This window comes from Triticum aestivum, chromosome 2D (assembly GCF_018294505.1).
Source record: "Triticum aestivum cultivar Chinese Spring chromosome 2D, IWGSC CS RefSeq v2.1, whole genome shotgun sequence".
NCBI classification, from domain to species: Eukaryota; Viridiplantae; Streptophyta; class Magnoliopsida; order Poales; family Poaceae; genus Triticum; species Triticum aestivum.
In genome coordinates, this window is record NC_057799.1 from 423979090 (window position 1) to 424000409 (window position 21320).

General features: G+C 48.1%; 1 protein-coding gene across 1 annotated transcript; it reads left to right on the forward strand.

Moving 5' to 3' along the window:
- The first annotated feature begins 2744 nt into the window (after window positions 1–2744).
- On the forward strand, window positions 2745–21266 carry LOC123053576 (probable RNA-dependent RNA polymerase 2). Its single transcript, XM_044477046.1, has 4 exons — window positions 2745–3391; window positions 6025–7928; window positions 8190–8340; window positions 20013–21266. Exons 1-4 carry the CDS (start codon window positions 2843–2845, stop codon window positions 20790–20792), a joined length of 3384 nt encoding a protein of 1127 aa, XP_044332981.1. The 5' UTR covers window positions 2745–2842; the 3' UTR covers window positions 20793–21266.
- Window positions 21267–21320: the final 54 nt, after the last annotated feature.

Here is a 21320-nt window from a genome sequence, read left to right on the forward strand (position 1 = left end):
CATTTCGAGACTCCTCGTCATGTCCCCGATCTCATCCGGGACTCCGAACTACCTTCGGTACATCAAAACACATAAACTCATAATATAACCGTCATCGAACTTTAAGCGTGCGGACCCTACGGGTTCAAGAACTATGTAGACATGACCAAGACACGTCTCCGGTCAATAACCAATAGCGGAACCTGGATGCTCATATTGGCTCCCACATATTCTACGAAGATCTTTATCGGTCAGACCGCATAACAACATACGTTGTTCCCTTTGTCATCGGTATGTTACTTGCCCGAGATTCGATCATCGGTATCTCAATACCTAGTTCAATCTCGTTACTGGCAAGTCTCTTTACTCGTTCTGTAATACATCATCCCGCAACTAACTCATTAGTTGCAACGCTTGCAAGGCTTATAGTGATGTGCATTACCGAGTGGGCCCAGAGATACCTCTCTGACAATCGAAGTGACAAATCCTAATCTCGAAATATGCCAACCCAACAAGTACCTTCGAAGACACCTGTAGAGCACCTTTATAATCACCCAGTTACGTTGTGACGTTTGGTAGCATACAAAGTGTTCCTCCGGTAAACGGGAGTTGCATAATCTCATAGTCATAGGAACATGTATAAGTCATGAAGAAGCAATAGCAGAATACTAAACGATCGTGTGCTAAGCTAACGGAATGGGTCAAGTGAATCATATCATTCTCCTAATGATGTGATCCCGTTAATCAAATGAAAACTCATGTCTATGGTTAGGAAACATAACCATCTTTGATCAACGAGCTAGTCAAGTAGAGGCATACTAGTGACACTTTGTTTGTCTATGTATTCACACAAGTATTATGTTTCTGGTTAATACAATTCTAGCATGAATAATAAACATTTATCATGATATAAGGAAATAAATAATAACTTTATTATTGCCTCTAGGGCATATTTCCTTCATGCACACCCATAGTTGGGCCTATGATGCATGGGTCATCTGATCTCCAAGGTATGGCCCGCTCCTTGCGAAATGGTATGCAAACACACCCCACCACCACCGAGTTAAGAGGGTCATCTCGATTGTCCAACGACGATGGTCAGAGAGGAGATGCCGGTGCCACGAGAGGAGTGGAGGGAAGTGGAGGTTAGTGGTGATGGTCAGCATGAGGCGAAGGGGAGGAAAGAGACGTGAGAAAATCCATCCAAAATGGAATATAATTGTTTGGTTTTAAGGGCGTGCACAACATGGCGCCTCCGTGTCAGGTCTGGATGAGGCAAACATCGGCTGAAGAGGAGAGGAGAGCATGAGGCAAACATCGGCTGGCAACTAGCCGCTATTGATTCGAATTCATGATGGCGAAGTACGAGCACATATAGTAGGTAGAATTATGTATAAGTTTAGTTAGCAGTAAAGTCGGTCCAATCCATTCATTTTTCTTAGCAAAGCAGTCCATTTATTTAATGTTTGAAAACTCCGAAATTTCACACAAAACCGCAAGATCATCCTTGCACAAAAAAGACCATCATACGGTAATTTGTTTGCCAACATATTTCACTCCTCTAAGTCTTTGTATCAACATTCAAGTATCTAATCATTGTCTTGCTTTGTGAGATAATTCTCTTTCTTAAAAATACCCTCATCTTGCTCATTGTATATCATAATGACAATTTGAAGTAAAATTGTGAAAACTCTCTTTGGTAACCGATTGTGTGTGACGATTGACTATGAAGTGTATGAGCCCTTTTACTTTCCCCACCATGCTTCAAGGGGTTAATCTTTTTACGACAAATGGTGTTCTATTTTTTATGTCATATGCTCTTTTGTATCATTTTAGGTTAGTTATAATAATTGTTAAAAGCATGCATCAAAAACTGTAGAAAAGGCAAACATACTTTAGGAGTACCCCATGTAAACAGAGCTTGCCGTTTTGATTTTTTTTGAAAAACTCTGCTCATGGACTTTTTTTGAACAACTACAAAACCATATGGATATGACTAAACTCCTACTCACCTTTAACCTCGATGGAGTATCAATCCCATAGCGTCCTCTGCCGCCTTTTTCCAACAATGACAATGAGACTCCAATATCCCGCCCTCGGTGATGATGAGCTTCTCAAGTTTTCTGATTCACCGTGGTCGTGTACACCTACAAACCAAAATGGCGGCGGCGACAGTAGCACCTCTGGCCGTTTGGGCTCTCAGTTCTTTGGCTTCAGATCCGGCGACCGTGACTTCGTCTTCGAGATGTTTGGCAACGATGACTTCCCGTCCGCGGGGCTACAGTGGCGCGCCATCGGCCGATCCTGGAGGTTGGAGAAGTGTGAGATCCCAGGGACCTGGTTGTAATTTCTTTCTTTTTCAAGGGTGTCTTGTACTGCTGGTCTGTGGTTAATAGATCTGAGGGTCTTTTCGTAAAAAAAGAGATACACCTACAAACCAAAGCGGGTGGCTAAGCCGGTGCAACAGGAATAGTCAATTCAATTCCACTACCAATGCAACCATCACCGTCGAACACGCCTTCCTCATTTCCTTCTCATCCCGGACTCCCCTCCCAACCACACCCCCCTTCCCACGTGCGCGGTGTCTTCACTTTTCTTCGCGCCACCCACGTGTCTTCCAGGCAAATGTTTTCTCATTTTAATTGTCAACATACTTTCTACTGTTTGCAAAATTTACAGTTCAAAATTATGCAATGAAGACTGAAAAGGGGTCGAACGAGGATTAAGTCTGAAGTATTCCGAGACAAAGGAAGACACATAAACCTGCTCGGAGTACAACAAAAAACTCAAAGAGCCCTCGGTAACCCCGCCGGAACCCCCAAACCCTTCCGCCCCCGCCCCCGCCCCCGCCCCCTACATTCCGATGGCGACGGCGGTGTCGGCGCCCGTCTCCACGGCCACGGTGCGGGTCTCCAATATCCCGCCCTCCGCCGTTGCGAAGGAGCTCCTAGCATTCTTCGATTCCGCTGTCGCCGGTGCCGGCGAAGCCTACGCCTGCGAGATCGCCGCCGCCCGACGCGGCTGGTTAAGTCGAGGCGATGGGAGCGTCCAGTTCGATTCCACCGCCACCGCAATCCTCGCCGCCGAACTCGCCTCCTCCGGTCGCCTACCCCGCTTTCTCGGCTCCCTCCTCCCCGTCTCCCCTGCCCCCGCGGACCTTCTCCCCCGCGCGCCCGACCTTTCTCTCCGCGTGGCCGACGCCCGCCTCCTTGTCGGCAACCGCGTGGCCGAGCGCGAATTCGAGGCGGCCGACACTTGGGACAGCGTCCGCGTGGAGGTCATCCCGGGGAAGCGGCGCATCGACCTGTACCTCAATCACGATTCCCAGAGGTACAGGCTTGAGGTGTTCTTCGAGGACATCAGGAACTGCTACCAGTGCAGCTTCGATGGGGCCGGCGCCATCTTGCTTCAGGTAGCTGCTCACGGTGTTTATTTTTTATTTTTAACGTTGAAGACTGCAGGAGAGGCTCCTACAGTCATATATTAATAAAAAAAAGTACAAGGGTGTGGTGGGGCTTTTGCCCCAATCACAGTGTACTAGGGTTCAGAGGTATAAGTGATTACAGGGGATTAAAGTAGTTTGGCTAGCCCTAGGCAATCTCTCTGGCAAATTCAGTAATGAACCCTAGCAGCTCAGATTTTGTCCTGTGTTGCAACAACAAGAAATCTTCTCTGAATCTTGACAACCAGGACCTGTGGGAAGGCGTCACTCCTCTGAAGATGAGGTTATTCCTCTCCTTCCAGATCGACCACGCTGCTGTGGTGAACACTTCCATGATCATGGGTTTGGACCAAGTTTGTTTAGCCGCTGCCATCCAGTCAAACCTATCTCCTTCTGTTGCCCAGGTCAACCCAACTGAAGTCCAGCACGTGTAGGAGAAACTGCAGGTATAGAACAAATGTTCCAGAGTTTCTTCTTGTTGGGTTTGGCAGAGCACACAGTAGTCTGTCCTGTCTGTCGATGAGCCCACTACATAATGCCTACGGTTGAGCATGTTCTTGGTGTTTTAATCTGTCGGGCAAGAGGAGCCACGCAAAAACCCTTAGCTTCATTGTACACCACGACTTCCAAATCCACCGAAAAGCCTGATCAGCCGTAACATTTTCAAAGCAGAACTTGTAATATCTGGACGATGAATATTTGGGCCCCCATGTGTATGTCCAAACATCTCTCTGCTCTAGGTCTATCTGACACTCAGCGGTCACCAGCTGCAAATCCCACGCTTCTTGTGTCGCCTGTGGAGACAGAGGCAGAAAGAAGACCACTTCTGCACTTTTCGCGCTTAGGATTTCATGGACAGTCACTTCTTCAGATATAGCATAGGAGTGTGCTCTTGGCAATCCTTCTTGGAAGATTACCTTGCACCATTTATCTTTCCAAAATAGTGTGCTGGAGCCATCCCCTATTTTAACCGTGGAGATTCCTCTGAAGATAGGAGACAGCGACATTACTTCTCTCCACCAGAACGACCCGCATGGTCCAGTGGCGTGCGGGATTCTGTCCACATAGTACGTGTCCCAGATCAAGGTCACCCATGGCAAATCGTGTCTTTTATAGAATTTGTCTGAGAACTTGAGCAAGCAGTTTGGTTATTAGCTTCAGACAACAGTTTAGCAGTGTGATGGGGTGAAAATCTTTTGCTGTCTGGGGCGAGTGGATCTTCAGAATGAGAATGATGAACCCGGTGTTTATGCTTTCAAGATTGAGTTCTCCTGCGTGGAAATCATGACAAAGCTGATAAAAGCCAGGTTTGATTATATGCTAGCATGATTTGGTAAAGTGACCACTAAACCCATCCGGCCCTGGAGCTCTGCCGGCCGGCATGGTTCCAACCACCTCATCAATTTCCGCCCTAGTCAATGGGACATAAAGTTCTTTCAGTCCATCAATCTTGGTAATGATAGAGCCTGGGTCGAATTTCTGATTTGGAGGCGAAGATTCCCCCAATCTTTCTTTAAACGCATTGAGCAGTATCCCTTTGTTGCCTGCGTGGTTCTCAATTTCAGTGCCATCGGGTAATTTCAGCATGGCGATGAAGTTATTTCGGTATCGCTCTGTGGCCATCCGGTGGAAATTTTTCGTAGTTTCCTCTCCAAAACGAATAACCCTGACAATGCATCTTTTTCTCTAGTGTTGGTTCTGAATGTTCAGAGGCTGCAGTAGGTGAGTTTTTAGAATTCGCCTGAAGTTCGATTCTGGGGTTGTGAGTGTTCTCAGGTTTTCAATTTCATCCAGCTCGTTAACGGCCCATTCAGTGTTTTGGATCAGCACTTTGAGACGTGAGAGGCCTTTACTCCACTTCTTAAGGGTGTACCTTAGTCTTCTCATTTTCTGGCAAATCCTGGCTGCACTATTATGCAAATAACTTGGTTTGGACCAAGAAGTATTCACCACATCAAAGAAGCCTCTGTGCTGCACCCAGTAAGATTCTAACCTGAAAATTTTGCTTGCGGGGATCGATGATCCTATACTGACCAAACAAGGCGTGTGGTCGGGGATTGGTTTGGCCATGGCAGTAACCTTGGTATTAGGATATACTGAAGTCCAATTGTTAGACGTGAAGAACCAGTCGAGTTGGTCACCATGTTGCTGTGATACTTCTGTTTTTCCTGTGTACATTATATATTAGTCAGACGTTGCGGTTATAGGGCGAAGTAGAAATTTGAAGAAGGAAGCTCTAGATGTACTTCCTCCCTCAATACTTGCGCGAGCTGAAAAATTGGCAAGTTCTCGAGCCAGTAAAATAGAGTGAACCATCACAGTGGTCTGGTTTGCAATTATGCGTTAGAGCCCATAATGTAAGATGGATAGTGGTGCAACTTTTATTTCCACTCCTATAAATATCTCAGTTGGTGGTTACTAATTGGAGTGAAATGAATATGAAGCTTATCTACACATCACCGTTACTTTTCTAAATTTACTGATTGCCATACTTCTTAGACTATAAGTTGGTGAGGCGCAACACTCTTTTAATTCTTTCTATAATTCTGAAGTTGGTAAAATATATATTATCTTGACTAATGTTAATTTACTATTTGTTTCAGCTCATGTATGCACCAAGGATATGCACAACAATTTCTGGGCCTGCAGTTTATTCAAGGTTCTCAGATGACCGCTTTCATGCATGCAAGGAGGATGCAAAATTTACCTGGGTCAGAGCACTAGATTTTACACGCAACCACTCTTTTGGGAAGTGTTCAACTCTTGCCCTCGTACTTGATGAAGGTGCACCAGTGTCATTTATTCTCAACAGCTTGCCTTTGTCAGGAGAATTAGGGGAATTGGTCATTTCTTCAATGGAATTTTTTGGCCCATCGTCCAAAGTCGTTCCCCTTGTTGACTGCCCAAGTGGTTGTTCAGTGTCGTATGAAGTTCTGTTTCGTCTAAATTCTCTTGTTCACATGGGGAAGATAGTTGCCAAGGATGTTAATGCTGATCTGTTTAGAGCTCTTCAAGAAATACCAGTTCATATTTCAAGGAGGGTTTTTGAGAAAATGAGCAAGCTAGAGTTTACATGCTATGAACCTTTGCGATTTATCCAGCAGGAGGCTCATAGCAGGAAGAGGGGCCAAGATGCTTTGCTTTCCAGTAAGACTGAAGGTGAAGGAAAGTTAATGATGTGTTACAGAATTCACATCACTCCATCCAAAATATACTGCTTGGGACCTGAGGAAGAAGTTTCAAATTATGTGGTTAAGCATCACAAACAGTATGCTTCTGACTTTGCTAGAGTTACTTTTGTCGACGAAGACTGGAGTAAGCTCTTTCCAGATGCTATCTCAGCTAGAACTGGACGAGGGTTCTTTTCTCAGCCCTTGAAAACTGGCCTATATTATCGTATTTTATCCATCCTGAAAGAAGGATTTTCCATTGGTCCAAAGAAGTATGAATTCCTGGCCTTCTCAGCAAGTCAACTTCGTGGAAGTTCTGTTTGGATGCTTGCTTCTAATGATTCCCTGAAGGCCGAGGATATAAGAAGGTGGATGGGCAACTTTGAAGATATTCGTTCAGTATCTAAGTGTGCGGCTAGAATGGGCCAGCTGTTCAGCTCCTCCAGACAAACACTTGAAATCCTACCACGGGATGTAGAAGAGATTCCAGATATTGAAGTCACAACTGATGGCAGTAAATACATATTTTCTGATGGTATCGGGAAGATCTCTGAGAGACTTGCTAAAGAAATGGCTTGCCGAATTGGATTAGACTATACTAACCCTCCTTCAGCTTTTCAAATAAGGTATGGTGGCTACAAAGGAGTTGTTGCTGTGGACCCTGATTCCTTTCGTAATCTTTCTCTGCGACCTAGTATGAAGAAATTCGAATCAAAGAGCAGAATGTTTAACATTACAAGTACCAGCAAATCCCAACCATGCTATATGAATCGTGAAGTTATCTCTCTCCTTTCAACTTTGGGGATAAGAGATGAGATATTTGAGTCGATGCAACAAAATGATATGCATGAATTAGATGAAATGCTGACCAACAGAGAAGCTGCTCTCTCTGTTCTGGGGAAAATTGGTAGTGCAGAAACAAAGACAGCATCGAAAATTTTACTGCAAGGCTATGAACCAAGTTTAGAGCCTTACCTGTTGATGATTCTTAAGGCCCATCAGGATAATAGGCTGACTGACATAAGAACTAGATGTAAGATTCATGTTCCAAAAGGCCGTGTTCTTATTGGTTGTTTGGATGAAACAGGTGAATTAGAATATGGTCAAGTGTACATCAGAATTACAAAGAACAGCAAAGAGCAGAAGGATAATTGTCAGCCATATTTTGCTGAAGATAATGGGAAAGAGAAAACAGCAGTTGTTGTTGGAAAAGTTGCAGTATCGAAAAATCCTTGTCTCCATCCTGGTGACATCAGAGTACTTGAAGCTGTCTATGACCATGGTTTGTACGCTAAGAACCTGGTTGATTGTGTTGTCTTCCCCCAAAGAGGAGAAAGGTAATGTCGTATGTTATACTGAAACTGAAAGACGATCATCTAGAGTTTATATTGCTCTGGTAATGCCTTCAGAGGCGCTCAAATCTCTATTGAAGTGTTTGTCAGCGTGTTCGTTTCCATGTTAAATTGATATCCAGTCATGTTACGTACTTACATCTCTACCTATTGATGAATGTTGCCAATGCTTGCTTTCTCCTTCAATTAATCTTTGATGTTTAATAGGCCTCGTCCATATAGACTTTAATCTTTGATGTTAATCAGGCCTCATCCAAATGAATGCTCCGGGGGCGATTTGGACGGTGACCTCTATTTTATCACTTGGGATGAGAAACTGATTCCAGAGAAGGTTGATTTACCTATGGACTACACTGCAGCAAGGCCACGCATAATGGATCATGTTGTTACACTTGAGGTATATTCCTCACTGTTTATTCATTTTAATTTCTCTTACTAGGTTGTTGCTGCTAATTTTTACCGAAGATTGTTTTATTTGACTAATATCAATTTTTATACTTGCAATTGCAAATATAATCAAAATCTCAGTTTTTTACAATCTGTAGCATTTCAATAATACTAAAAGAAAATGTGCGCTTCGCCGCATGTTTTCCATATTTATGCCATGTTTCCTGTTGTAAATCATCAAATAAGGAATTCTTTAAACAAAACTTCTGATGCAAACAAATCATAGGCTAACATCATTCATTTTGAACAACTTCTTATTGCCTGCCTATTTGTTCATGGGCTCCCAGAGAGCCTGAGAAGATATATTAGCTAGGTTTTGAAGTTGACAAAATGGGAAGGAAAAACTGCAGTGTAGGATCTACTCCAGTAGACTGAACCACAAAGCTGACCTCCTGGAAGCATCGATTAGAATAAAGATGATCTTGTAAAGAAACCAAAACATGCAAACAAGTTTGCGACCTGAACCAATTGAGCTTTCAGTGAGATGAGTGAAACCAATGGCATTGGCAACCTCCCAATAAATTCTATTGTCAGGCAGATCATCATTCACAGTATTAGTAGGATGTTATGACCGGTTTAGCTTATAACCGGAGGAGGCCCACCGGGCAGTAGTTAGGGGCTTGGCCCACAAGTTATCTTAGGTTAATTCTTATGCAAGTTATCTAGGTTATAAATATAGGCTGTAAGACTGTTATCTAGGTTATAAATATAGGCTGTAAGACTCTTTTTGGAATTAAGCAATAAGAATATTATTATCCCTATTGCCCGGCTCCCAGAGGAGCCGGAACCCTAGCCGCCTCTAACCCTAGCCGCCGACGCGACGGTGCCCAGCCGCCGGCGCGCCCGATCAACGCCCCGTCCCACTCCATCCTTCCCCTACAACCTACGGAGCAGGTTCGGTAGGATCCCTAGTTCTACCAATTTGGTATCCAGAGACTCCGGTTCGGTCATGTCTTCTCCATCACCCACGCCGCCGCTGCCCTCCGGCACCACCGCCTCACTGTCCGCCCCCCCGATGACCACCAATGGAGCTCCGACGCTGCCCGGGCCGAGCGCCACCACGGGGGCCCCAACGCCGCCGGCGCCAATACCGCCAGCCCGAACGCCGCCAGCTCCAGTCACCACCGCGCCACCGCCAGCCACCGTCTTCACGCCGGAGCAGATGACCATCCCGCTGCAGCAGCTCGTGACGGCCGTCCAAGGGCTCCACATGAACCAGTACCACCAGTACATGGCAGGAGCGTACGGCCTTCCGCCGGCTGCGCCGATCGCCACCTACGGCCACCCTGCGCCGTGGCTGTTCCCGGGCGCACCCGTAGGCGGCGGGCCCCCGCTGTTGCCGTTTCAGACGGGAAACTCCAGTGGGCCACCACCAGCCGCCGCGGGCCTGTGGCATCTGCCGCCGCCACCATCGACGGTGCCCCTCTGGCAACTGCAGCCGATGCCGTCCCCGGCAGCCGCTGCCCCCGTCCAGCCCCCGCTGCTGCCGCTGCAACCACCGGCGCCGCCCCTGCCCAGCTCGGGGGCACCCTCGCCGACCGGCCTCCTGATCCATCAGGTCCGGTTCCCACCCTCCCCGTCGCCACTTCCAGCGTGGACGGCTGGGTCTTCGCCATCGCCGGTCTACACCACGGCCCCCGAACAGCCGACTCCGTTCCCGCAGTTCGGTGGGCCATCCGGTTCCGCCGGTCCCTACCCGAAGTACTCCGACCACGCGCCACCCGCCTCGCTGATCCGCACCTCTGAGCCAGCTCGACACGGCGCTCCGACCCAGACACCGCCGCGGTTCGCAAAGATCGACTTCGCCACCTATGACGGCACGGAGGACCCCCTCAACTGGCTCAACTAGTGCGACCAGTTCTTTCGCGGGCAGCGCACCCTCGCATCGGAGCGTACCTGGCTCGCCTCGTACCACCTCCGCGGCGCGGCACAGACCTGGTATTACGCCCTCGAGCAGGACGAGGGCGCCATGCCCCCTTGGGAGCGCTTCCGCGAGCTCTGCCTCCTTCGCTTTGGGCCTCCGGTGCGCGGGAGCCGACTGGCGGAGCTCGGCCGCCTTCCCTTCACCTCCACGGTGCAGGACTTCGCCGACCGTTTCCAGGCCCTGGCGTGCCATGCGTCGGGCGTGACGGCGCAGCAGTGGGCCGACCTCTTCGTCGGTGGACTTCCGGATCACATCCGCGTGGACGTGGAGCTTAGGGGACCCCAGGATCTCCAGACGGCCATGTACTACGCCCGCGCGTTCGAGCGCCGCGCGGTGGCCATCCAGCAGGAATCATCGTCCCGGGCCACTGGGTCGCTACCCTCACCGGATTCCGCGCAGGGTCGGCCTGCGCAGGCTTCCGCGGCACCCCTTGCCGCGACCGCGGCGCGGGCTCACCTCAGCCGAGCTACTCGAGCGTCGCCGCCAAGGGTTGTGCTTCAACTGCGACGAGCCCTACACGCCCGGCCATGCCTGCCCGCGACTCTTCTACCTGGAGGTTGCAGACTACATTCCGGAGGATGCCCCAGCTGTCGAGAAGGTGGTTGATGCTGGTTGATCACCTCGAGGATTTCAGCAAGCGCTTCCCCACCTTACAGCTCGAGGACGAGCTGTTTGTGCAGGCGGGGAGAAGTGTTATGACCGGTTTAGCTTATAACCGGAGGAGGCCCACCGGGCAGTAGTTAGGGGCTTGGCCCACAAGTTATCTTAGCTTAATTCTTATGCAAGTTATCTAGGTTATAAATATAGGCTGTAAGACTCTTTTTGGAATTAAGCAATAAGAATATTATTATCCCTATTGCCCGGCTCCCAGAGGAGCCGGAACCCTAGCCGCCGCCGCCATCTTCCTCCGATGCGACGGCGCCCAGCCGCCGGCGCGCCCAATCAACGCCCCGTCCCACTCCATCCTTCCCCTACAACCTACGGAGCAGGTCCGGTAGGATCCCTGGTTCTACCATAGGAAGTTATCCAAAGTTTCCTTTAGTATATGCATTAAAATTCATAAGTGTCACAAGACCATCAAATAAACTTACATCTTCAAGCAAGCTTGATTCCTCAAAGCATAATCACGCAATTCATGAAATATTATTCTTCCAAAACGAGAAGGACAGTGGCTATGTCTTGCATAGTGCACATACTTTCAGACACGCTATGGAAGCATATAGATAAAAGAAGGGTCGTTCCAAAAAGTAGAGATTTTATTATCGCCAATCATATAAACTTTCTGAGCAAATCCTCCCCATGTCAGAGAAGGCACATCCACAAATGAAGATATATTTTCCATATCAACCTGCAAAAACAAATTAATATGCATCATACAGTAGACTGCTTGCGTATGCGCAACTCACCATTGTAATGGAAGTTGCTGATTACAAATTTAAAGTATAAACACCCAACCAAACTGCCGCCCTGCAGAGCACCGCGACGTAGAAGCCCTCACACCAGTGTGTCAGCTTCCAGTCACACAATGGCAGCAGCAAAGTGTATCCTGCACCCCATGGCCACCGCTTGCAGGGACCGTTTTCCTCCCTGTGTTTCCCCCCTTATCAGCGTAACTGACACATAATTGCAAAAATTATAGCAAGAAGTTTGATTGATTAATTGGAGAGCACTGCATTAAGGAATAAGGTGTCTGTCACCTAGTCAGAAAACATAATATCCATAACAGGTGAAGTAAGTAGAGTTCTGATGGTGGGAAAGAGGCTGACCCCTATAGTACTTATGTGATTCGTAGATAATCATACCAAACCAATATCACATCTTTCAAGTTTTCTAGTGCTTTTATATCCAAAGGTATGTTATATATGCTACTATAACCACCAAAAATTCATCATAGTAGAAAGAACCTCCAGGAAGGAATGTCAGAGACAAACACACAACCAAAGAGATCTAACTGGAAGAGATAAGTACCATGTGCGGTATTTTGACTGAGGTGTGGAGTGTTAGAGTTATAGTATAAGTCATGTATACCCCTTTGTATTTATCCTGTAGTATAAGGGGTTTCCTGCATATGTACCACACCTGTACATGTATATATATCGGCCTATGGCCTCATGGGAATACAAGTTGCTTATTCCTAACATGGTATTAGGGCTCTAGGTTTCTTTTTCGCACGCCGCAACTCGTGCCCGATCCGCTGCCCCGGCCGACGCATCGGCCTCCTCGTCCCGCGTCGTGCGCAGCTCCCTCTGCGCCCCCGCTCGTCAGCCGCCGGCCTTGGTCTCCCGCCACGCTCCCGCTCGTCTCGGCGCCTGCATCGGCGTCTCGGCGCTCTGCATCGGTCGCCGCCGAAGCTCCCGCTTGTCTCGGCGCCGCTGAAGCTCCCGCTCGTCTGCTCTCCCCGTGCACTCCCTCGTGCGCTGCCGACGCTCCCGCTCGTCTGCTCTTCCCGTGGACTCCATCGCGACCCGCGGGACTCCCTCGCGCGCCCCCGCACCGCGCTTCCCGTGCTCGGCCGCCGCGACCCGTCCGTGGTCGTCCGCCCCTCCCGCCCGGATTCGTGGTCTCCCGTGGTCCTCTGCCTGCCGTCCGGTTTCCCCTGATTACGGGTCTCTCCTAAAAAAAAATGTCTGCTGCATCGGGCTATGTTTCTGTCCCTCGCTGTCCGGTGATCTTCGATGGTACTAACTACACCGAGTTCGCTGGCTTCATGCGCATTCACATGCGTGGCATCCGTCTCTGGGGTGTTCTTTCTGGCGAGGTCTGCTGTCCGCCACGTCCGGTTCCTCCGGTGGCCCCTACTCCGCCGACTCCACTGGTTCTTCCTACGGATGCTAATCAGGCCGCCAAGGATGCGGCTAAGATTGCTGATGAGGCTGCTGATCGTGCCTATGATGAGAGGGCTTTGGCTTATGAGGAGGCTCTTCAGACGTATCATGGTGCTTTGTCTGTTTACACTCAGTGGCTTGATGATGATGCTCGTGCTGCAGCTGTTCTCACTGCTAGTGTTCTGCCTCAGTTTGCTTCTGAGTTTCTGGGTCTTCCTACTGTCTTCCAGATGTGGACCTGTCTTCGTCAGCGCTATGAGCCCTCTGGTGATGCCTTATATCTTTCTGTGGTTCGTCAGGAGCATGCTCTTCAGTAGGGTGACTCTACTGTTGATGACTTTTATGCCCAGAGTTCTGCTATCTGGCGTCAGCTTGATTCTCTCCGCAGTGCTGGTTGTCGTACTTGCCCCTGCTGCCAGGCTGTCCAGGCCGATTTGGAGTTTCATCGCGTCTATGAGTTCCTGTCTCGGCTCCGTAAGGAGTTTGAGCCCCGGCGTGCTCAGTTGTTTGCTCGTGGCCGTATTTCTCTCATGGAGGCGCTTTCGGAGATTCGTGCTGAGGAGACTCGCCTACGTGGTGCTGGTTTGCTGGAGGTTCCCTCTGTGCTCGCTACTCGGGTTTCTTCCACTCCACCTGCTGCACCGCCCCATTCTCGCTCGAGTGCTCCGCCGCTCTTGCCCACTCCTTCTGGAGGCTCAAGTCGGCCCCGTTCACATTGTGACTACTGCAACAATGATGGTCATATTGAGTCCCAGTGCTACACAAAGCGGAAACACCTGCGCAAGGCGCGATCATCCTCCTCAGGGACTTCGTCATCTCCCTCGCCAGCTTCATCCATTGCTTTGACCGAGCAGGATATTCTGAGACTTCAGCGTCTGCTCGCGGCTTCAGGTTCTTCCTCGACGGGTACTGCTGGTTCTGTGACTGATGCTTCCCGCACTGAGCACCCGCCCTCTACACAGTCAGGTACATCCCCATGGGTTCTGGATTCTGGAGCTTCTTTTCATGTCTTCTCATTCTTCCGCTTTGTCTTCTCTTCGCTCGCTGGATTCTCCTGTTCATGTCTTCACTGCTGATGGTACTCCACTTTCTGTTACTAGTCGAGGCCATCTTTCTACTCCTTACTCTGTTCCTGATGTTGCTCATGTTCCTCGACTTACCATGAATCTGTTTTCTGCCGGTCAACTTACTGATTCTGGTTGTCGTGTCATCCTTGATGTTGACTCTTGTTCTGTCCAGGATCGTCGCACGCACACTCTGGTTGGGGCTGGCCCTCGCCGCCGTGATTCTCAGGGTCTTTGGGAGTTGGACTGGCTTCATGTTCCTTCCGCTGCCACCACCATCGCCAGTTCCTCCGCTGCTGTCGCTTCTGTTACTGGTTCCTTCAAGCAGTGGCATCATCGACTTGGTCATCTGTGTGGTTCTCGATTATCGTCTTTAGTTCGTCGAGGTCTTCTGGGGTCTGTCTCAGGAGATGTCTCTTTAGAGTGTCAGGGTTGTCGTCTTGGCAAGCAGATTCAGCTACCATATTCACATAGTGAGTCAGTGTCTCAGCGTCCTTTCGATTTAGTCCATTCTGATGTATGGGGTCCGGCTCCTTTCACTTCGAAAGGTGGTCATAAATACTATATTATTTTCATCGATGATTTTTCTCGTTACACATGGCTTTATTTCATGACTTCACGTAGTGAGGTGTTGTCTATTTATAAGCGTTTTGCTGCCATGGTTCATACTCAGTTCTCTTCACCCATTCGTGTTTTTCGTGCTGACTCCGCTGGTGAGTATATCTCTAAGATGTTGCGTGGTGTCCTTGCTGAGCAGGGTACTCTTGCCCAGTTCTCTTGTCCTGGTGCTCATGCTCAGAATGGTGTGTCTGAGCGCAAGCATCGTCACCTTCTTGAGACGGCTCGTGCTATGATGATCGCCGCCTCTCTTCCGCCTCATTTTTGGGCCGAGGCTATCTCCACTTCTGTCTATCTCATCAACCTTCAGCCATCTGCTGCTTTGCAGGGTGGTGTTCCTTTTGAGCGTCTGTTTGATCGCTCTCCCGATTATTCGATGCTTCGCTTGTTTGGTTGTGTTTGCTATGTTCTTCTTGCCCCTCGCGAACGCACCAAACTGACCGCTCAGTCTGTTGAGTGTGTCTTCTTAGGCTACAGTGATGAGCATAAGGGCTATCGTTGTTGGGATCCTGTCGGTCGTCGGATGCGTATATCTCGGGATGTGACTTTTGATGAGTCTCGTCCTTTTTACCCACGACCATCTTCCTCGGTCTTTTCAGTGGAGGATATCTCTTTTCTCACTTTTCCTGACTCCCCTATCACTCCCGTCGCGCCTGTGCCTATTCGTCCCACTCCCTCTGCTTCTCCACCCCTCGTCGATTCACCGCCACCATCTTCTCCGGTCTCCTCACCTAGCATGTCACCGGATTCTACACCTTCCTCTCCGGTGACTTCTTCGTCGCCACCCCCTGATTCTACTTTGGCGATTCCTCCTTCTCTTGTTCCATCTCTTCCGCAGCATTACACTCGTCGTTCACGACCTGTGGATGCTTCCTTGGATGAGTCGTCCTCTTCCTCTCAGCCTACTTATGGCTTGCGTTCTCGTCCTCGTCGGCCTATTGATCGCTTTGGATTTCCCACCGCTGGTGCTGCTGTTCTTGAGCCGGCTTCTTACCGTCAGGCTGTTGTTCATCCTGAATGGCAGTTTGCGATGGCGGAGGAGATTGCTGCTCTTGAACGCATTGGTACCTGGGATCTTGTTTCTCTTCCTCCCGGAGTTCGTCCCATCACTTGTAAGTGGGTCTACAAGGTTAAGACTCGCTCCGATGGTTCTCTTGAGCGTCACAAAGCTCGTCTCGTGGCTCGTGGTTTTCAGCAGGAGCATGGTCGTGATTATGACGAGACTTTTGCTCCTGTGGCCCATATGACCACTATCCGTACACTTCTTGCCGTTGCCTCTGCACGCCACTGGTCTATATCTCAGCTTGATGTTAAGAATGCCTTTCTTAATGGTGAGCTGCGTGAGGAGGTGTACATGCAGCCACCACCTGGGTATTCTGTTCCTGATGGCATGGTGTGTCGTCTTCGTCGCTCTCTCTATGGCCTTAAGCAAGCCCCTCGCGCCTGGTTTGAGCGTTTTGCTTCTGTGGTCACTACTGCTGGTTTTTCAGCAAGTGCTCATGATCCTGCATTGTTTATTCACCTTTCTCCTCGTGGCCGGACTCTTCTTCTTCTCTATGTTGATGATATGGTCATCACTGGGGATGACCCTGAGTATATTGCCTTTGTCAAGGCCCGTCTTAGTGAGCAGTTTCTTATGTCTGATCTTGGACCTCTTCGCTATTTTCTTGGGATTGAAGTCTCTTCTACCTCTGATGGCTTTTTTATATCCCAGGAAAAGTATATCCAGGATCTTCTTGCTCGTGCTGCTCTTTCTGACGAGCGCACTGTTGAGACTCCTATGGAGCTCAATGTTCACCTCCGTGCTACTGATGGTGATCCTCTCCCTGACCCGACGCGTTATCGTCATCTCGTTGGCAGTCTTGTCTATCTAGCTGTCACTCGTCCGGACATCTCTTATCCGGTTCATATTCTGAGTCAGTTTGTTTCTGCTCCCACATCGGTTCATTATAGTCATCTCCTTCGTGTTCTCCGATATCTTCGGGGCACAATCTCTCACCGTCTCTTCTTTCCTAGCTCCAGTTCTTTACAGCTTCAGGCCTATGCGGATGCTACGTGGGCTAGTGATCCTTCTGATCGCCGTTCGCTTTCTGCTTACTGTGTTTTTCTTGGCGGTTCTCTCATTGCCTGGAAGACGAAGAAACAGATTGCAGTTTCCCGTTCGAGTGCTGAGGCTGAGTTGCGAGCTATGGCTCTTTTGACGGCAGAGGTGACTTGGTTACGGTGGTTACTTCAGGACTTTGGTGTTTCTGTCACTACACCGACTATGCTCTTATCTGACAGTACAGGTGCTATTAGCATTGCGCGCGATCCTGTGAAGCATGAGCTCACCAAGCATATTGGTGTTGATGCTTTCTATGTGCGCGCTGCTGTGCAGGATCAGGTCGTTGCTCTTCAGTATGTGCCTTCCGAGTTACAGTTGGCGGATTTCCTGACGAAGGCCCAGACTAGAGCACAACATGGCTTTTATCTCTCCAAACTCAGTGTTGTTCCTCCACCATGAGTTTGAGGGGGGGTGTTAGAGTTATAGTATAAGTCATGTATACCCCTTTGTATTTATCCCGTAGTATAAGGGTTTCCTGCATATGTACCACACCTGTACATGTATATATATCGGCCTATGGCCTCATGGGAATACAAGTTGCTTATTCCTAACATGGAGATCTCTCACATAGTCACATCTTGGAAAATAGCTGCCTGCATTTGTTTTGTTCAAAATAATAAATGAAGGAACAACTTGGTTGCTTTGTTTCAATCAAATTAGTTGAGGGTCTATATGGTTATTTCTAATCATTAGTAAATGCGTATGTTCAATGCACGTTAATATTAGGCAGTATATCTGCATAAAGATAATAGGTAAGATAACATTTTCTTGTTAGTTGTGTGATTAGTGCTGATGGTGATATTTGGTATGTTATTTATTGCACGTTAAACATGTTGAGCGCTCACCATTGGAGCAATCTGGGTCATTGGATTGACCTTATTTGATGGCTGAGATTAATTGGATCTGCCCCTTAGGGTCTTTTTATATTAGTATATAGATATAGATAAAGCTCCTCACATCCCCTTGTTAAAAAGATTAAAATATATGAAAACATCATTATGTAATCATCACAAGGACTGTAAACCGACAGAAGAGAATACAAATACGACCACATTTATTCAGACCTACAAAAGAGAACTGAAATGCAGTATCCACCAGAAATATGTCTCATCTACCCATATTACAGCAATTTTGATAAAGTAATTCTTAGCAATTGACATTTATGTTTGCAAAACAATAAAAAGAGGAATGAATTATCAATACGACATCAACATTGTATACAAGGCCTTGATTTGTAGGGTGCACTCGTTGAGAGCAATAAATAGAGGAGAGATGTTCACCTATCAGTGGCAAGTTGCAATGCATGTCAGCCAATTTTTTTGATGTAAAACCTATATTCCTAACTCCAGTGCTTTTCTTTCCAAACCTGAAACAGTTAGCATGATAGCTCCAATACTAAGCAAGTACTCCCTCCGTCCGGAAATACTTGTCGAAGAAATGGATGTATCTAGATGTATTTTAGTTCTAAGATACATCCATTTTTATCAATTTCTATGACAAGTATATCCGGACGGAGGGAGTACCTTATTGTTCATCTATTTGCATACTGATAAGAGATAAGAAGGCTTCACATCTTTTACTTTCTCTCTTTCTTTCCATGTTTGTCTCTTTCTTGTACTGGTGGTCTAGTTTTTGACTGCTGTATAACTCTGTTAGGTCCGACGAAAAGTTATTTTGTTAAACCACAGCATGACCACATGACAAATCCAGGACGTTATCAATAAGCAATAACGCTAGACTGAGCCGTGCACTTTCCAAATTTGGTGAAAAGTGCATCCTATCTTCCAATTCTTTATAGCCTGACAAGCATTCTAAGTGGTCACTGCTGAAAATTTTGTGATAATATTAGCCTATTTTGGAATTGCGTAACTGAACACATCAAGAACCTGACGGTGTGAATGGTACTCAAAATGGAAGACAAGCATTCTATACTGCACTCATGTCAAGTTTAATTAAGTTTACAGCCCATTTACTAATTTAGTTAGTGTGGAGAAATAAGGCAAGTGACCTGAAAATTCCAACACAGTCTGGCCGACCACTCCTTTCCTGCCTTTCTGTTTTCTCTATCCCTGCGTGATAAGTGCCTCAGGCCGATTTCGCCGCACCATGTGAGCCCGAGCTAGTGTCCATCTTCCACTGATCACCCCCAATAAATCGAACGACCAAAGGCCCATCGGCTGCTACATGAAGACGTGCCAACAACCCTCGATGGATTGTTTGGAACCTATATGTAACTCCATTAAGAGCTATAGCAAACCATCAGATAAAGGACAGGAACTTCACCTTTCAGGGATGAACACCTGATGTCGATGTGAATGAGGTAATCACACTACCAAGTGGTTCCTATGGTTGTCAATGTGGTGGCCGGTTGGAGCAGCACCGCCCCTCAAAGCCCCCACACGCGATCAATCCAGCGAAGCCACAAAGCTGCCCACTGCCTTTTCTCCTCCCCATGCTGTCCATGAAGAGGCGTTCTAGGGCACGTAGTCAAAGGCGGTTTAGATTGTGTCAACACCGGCTGACCAGTGGGACCATATATGATAAAAAAGCCAGATCACTGAGGGCGTTATATTTACTGGGAGCTTAGTAACTTTAGAGTTTTGTTATCTTGAGGCACCTCACATCTTTCTAAAACATTTTTTTGGCAAAACTGGGTACATGCCTACATGGTAAGTGCACAACAGCCAGAGAGAACTGGCTACGAGCGTCGAACTCAGCCAGGATGGAATAATAGCCAACACAAAATTTTGAATGCTTTGAATCAAATATATGCTCGCCATGCACAGTTTTTTTTATATTTTCCGCCATGCACAATTAATAACGTTCTTTAGAAATGTGGGTACTTGTTTCAGAAAGAAAGACATTTTTGCCATCCTCTAATGAAAACAGTTGTGCATGATTGAGTTTTAAAATGGTCTTGGCTTTAAAATGCTCTTCAATGTATATATCTAACCTTGATAGGTTCACAACTATTTACCAATTAGCTCCAATAAGCAGTTCAAAGTTGGCTTTTCAACAAGCACATGCATTTTCCTTGCCTGACATGTTTATACCTGTAATCTTACAAAAACATCTGATGAACTGCAGGAAATTCAGAAGTACTTTGTGGATTACATGATAAATGACTCGCTTGGTGCAATCTCAACTGCTCACTTGGTCCACGCGGATCGTCATCCAATGAAAGCCCGGAGCCCTGAGTGCCTCCAGCTAGCTGCTTTGCATTCGATGGCGGTCGACTTTGCCAAGACAGGAGCTCCAGCTGAAATGCCCCGGTCACTGAGACCAAAGGAGTACCCCGACTTCATGGAACGGTGGGACAAACCAACGTACATCTCCAACGGAGCTCTCGGCAAGCTCTACCGAGCGGCTGCGAGCCGTATGCAGAGCGCTCCTGCCCCCTCGTCTTTGGCTCAATCAAGCCCAGCGTTCGATCCTGACCTAGAGGTCCCTGGCTTCGAGGAATTCCTGGCATCCGCGGAGGAGTGCTACGACATGTACGCGGAGAAGCTGAGCACCCTGATGAGCTACTATGGCGCGGAGCACGAGGACGAGATCCTGACGGGCAACATCCGGAACAGGCTCCTGTACCTGAAGAAGGACAACAAGAGGTACTTCGAGATGAAGGACCGCATCATCGACTCGGTGGATGGCCTGCACAAGGAGGTGCAGGGTTGGTTCACGAACCGCCCAAAGGCGGAGGCGTCGCGGAGGGCGTCGGCGTGGTACCGCGTGACTTATCATCCGGAACACCGCCGGCCAGGAAAGAAGCAGTTCTGGAGCTTCCCGTGGATCGTCTGCGACGAGCTGCTGAAGATCAAGGAGTCCAGTAAGCGGTGCAGGCAGCAGGTGGACGGTGCGGCGGCCTGAGTCGTCCGGCCAAGTAAGTAAGTGGGAGTTGGCAAGATGTAATAAGTGGTAACCGCACTTGTGTTGTGTCACAGGCAAGCTTGTCTGATGATTGCGCCGCCGCTATGAGTTTGTATGTATGTAGTGTAAAACTCTGGGGCATGACTGCAGTGCAGACCATTCTGAGCTGAGCTGAGCTGAGCGGCAGAGCTGTGCCTGCGTCGCTCGTATGGACGGACAGATTTGCTGGATGTGTGTGACTGGAAATGAACCGTGCTTGCTCGGGCTTTGCGGGAGGCTAATCATGCTCCATCACTATCTCAACATAGCTTCAGCTTTGTGTGCAATTCTGTGCTGTAGGGTGCCTATACCTTTGGTGACGTTTAAAAAAATAAAAAAATAGAACCAATGACCTGTTTGGACATTATAAACTGTTGAACTATTCTATTGTAGAACGATGGCTTTCAGACATTTCAACAGTTTATTTTTCTAGAAGCAGCCGGTCAGTTGGTGCTAGTGCAGGATTAGCTAAGCCGTTACGCAAGAGAT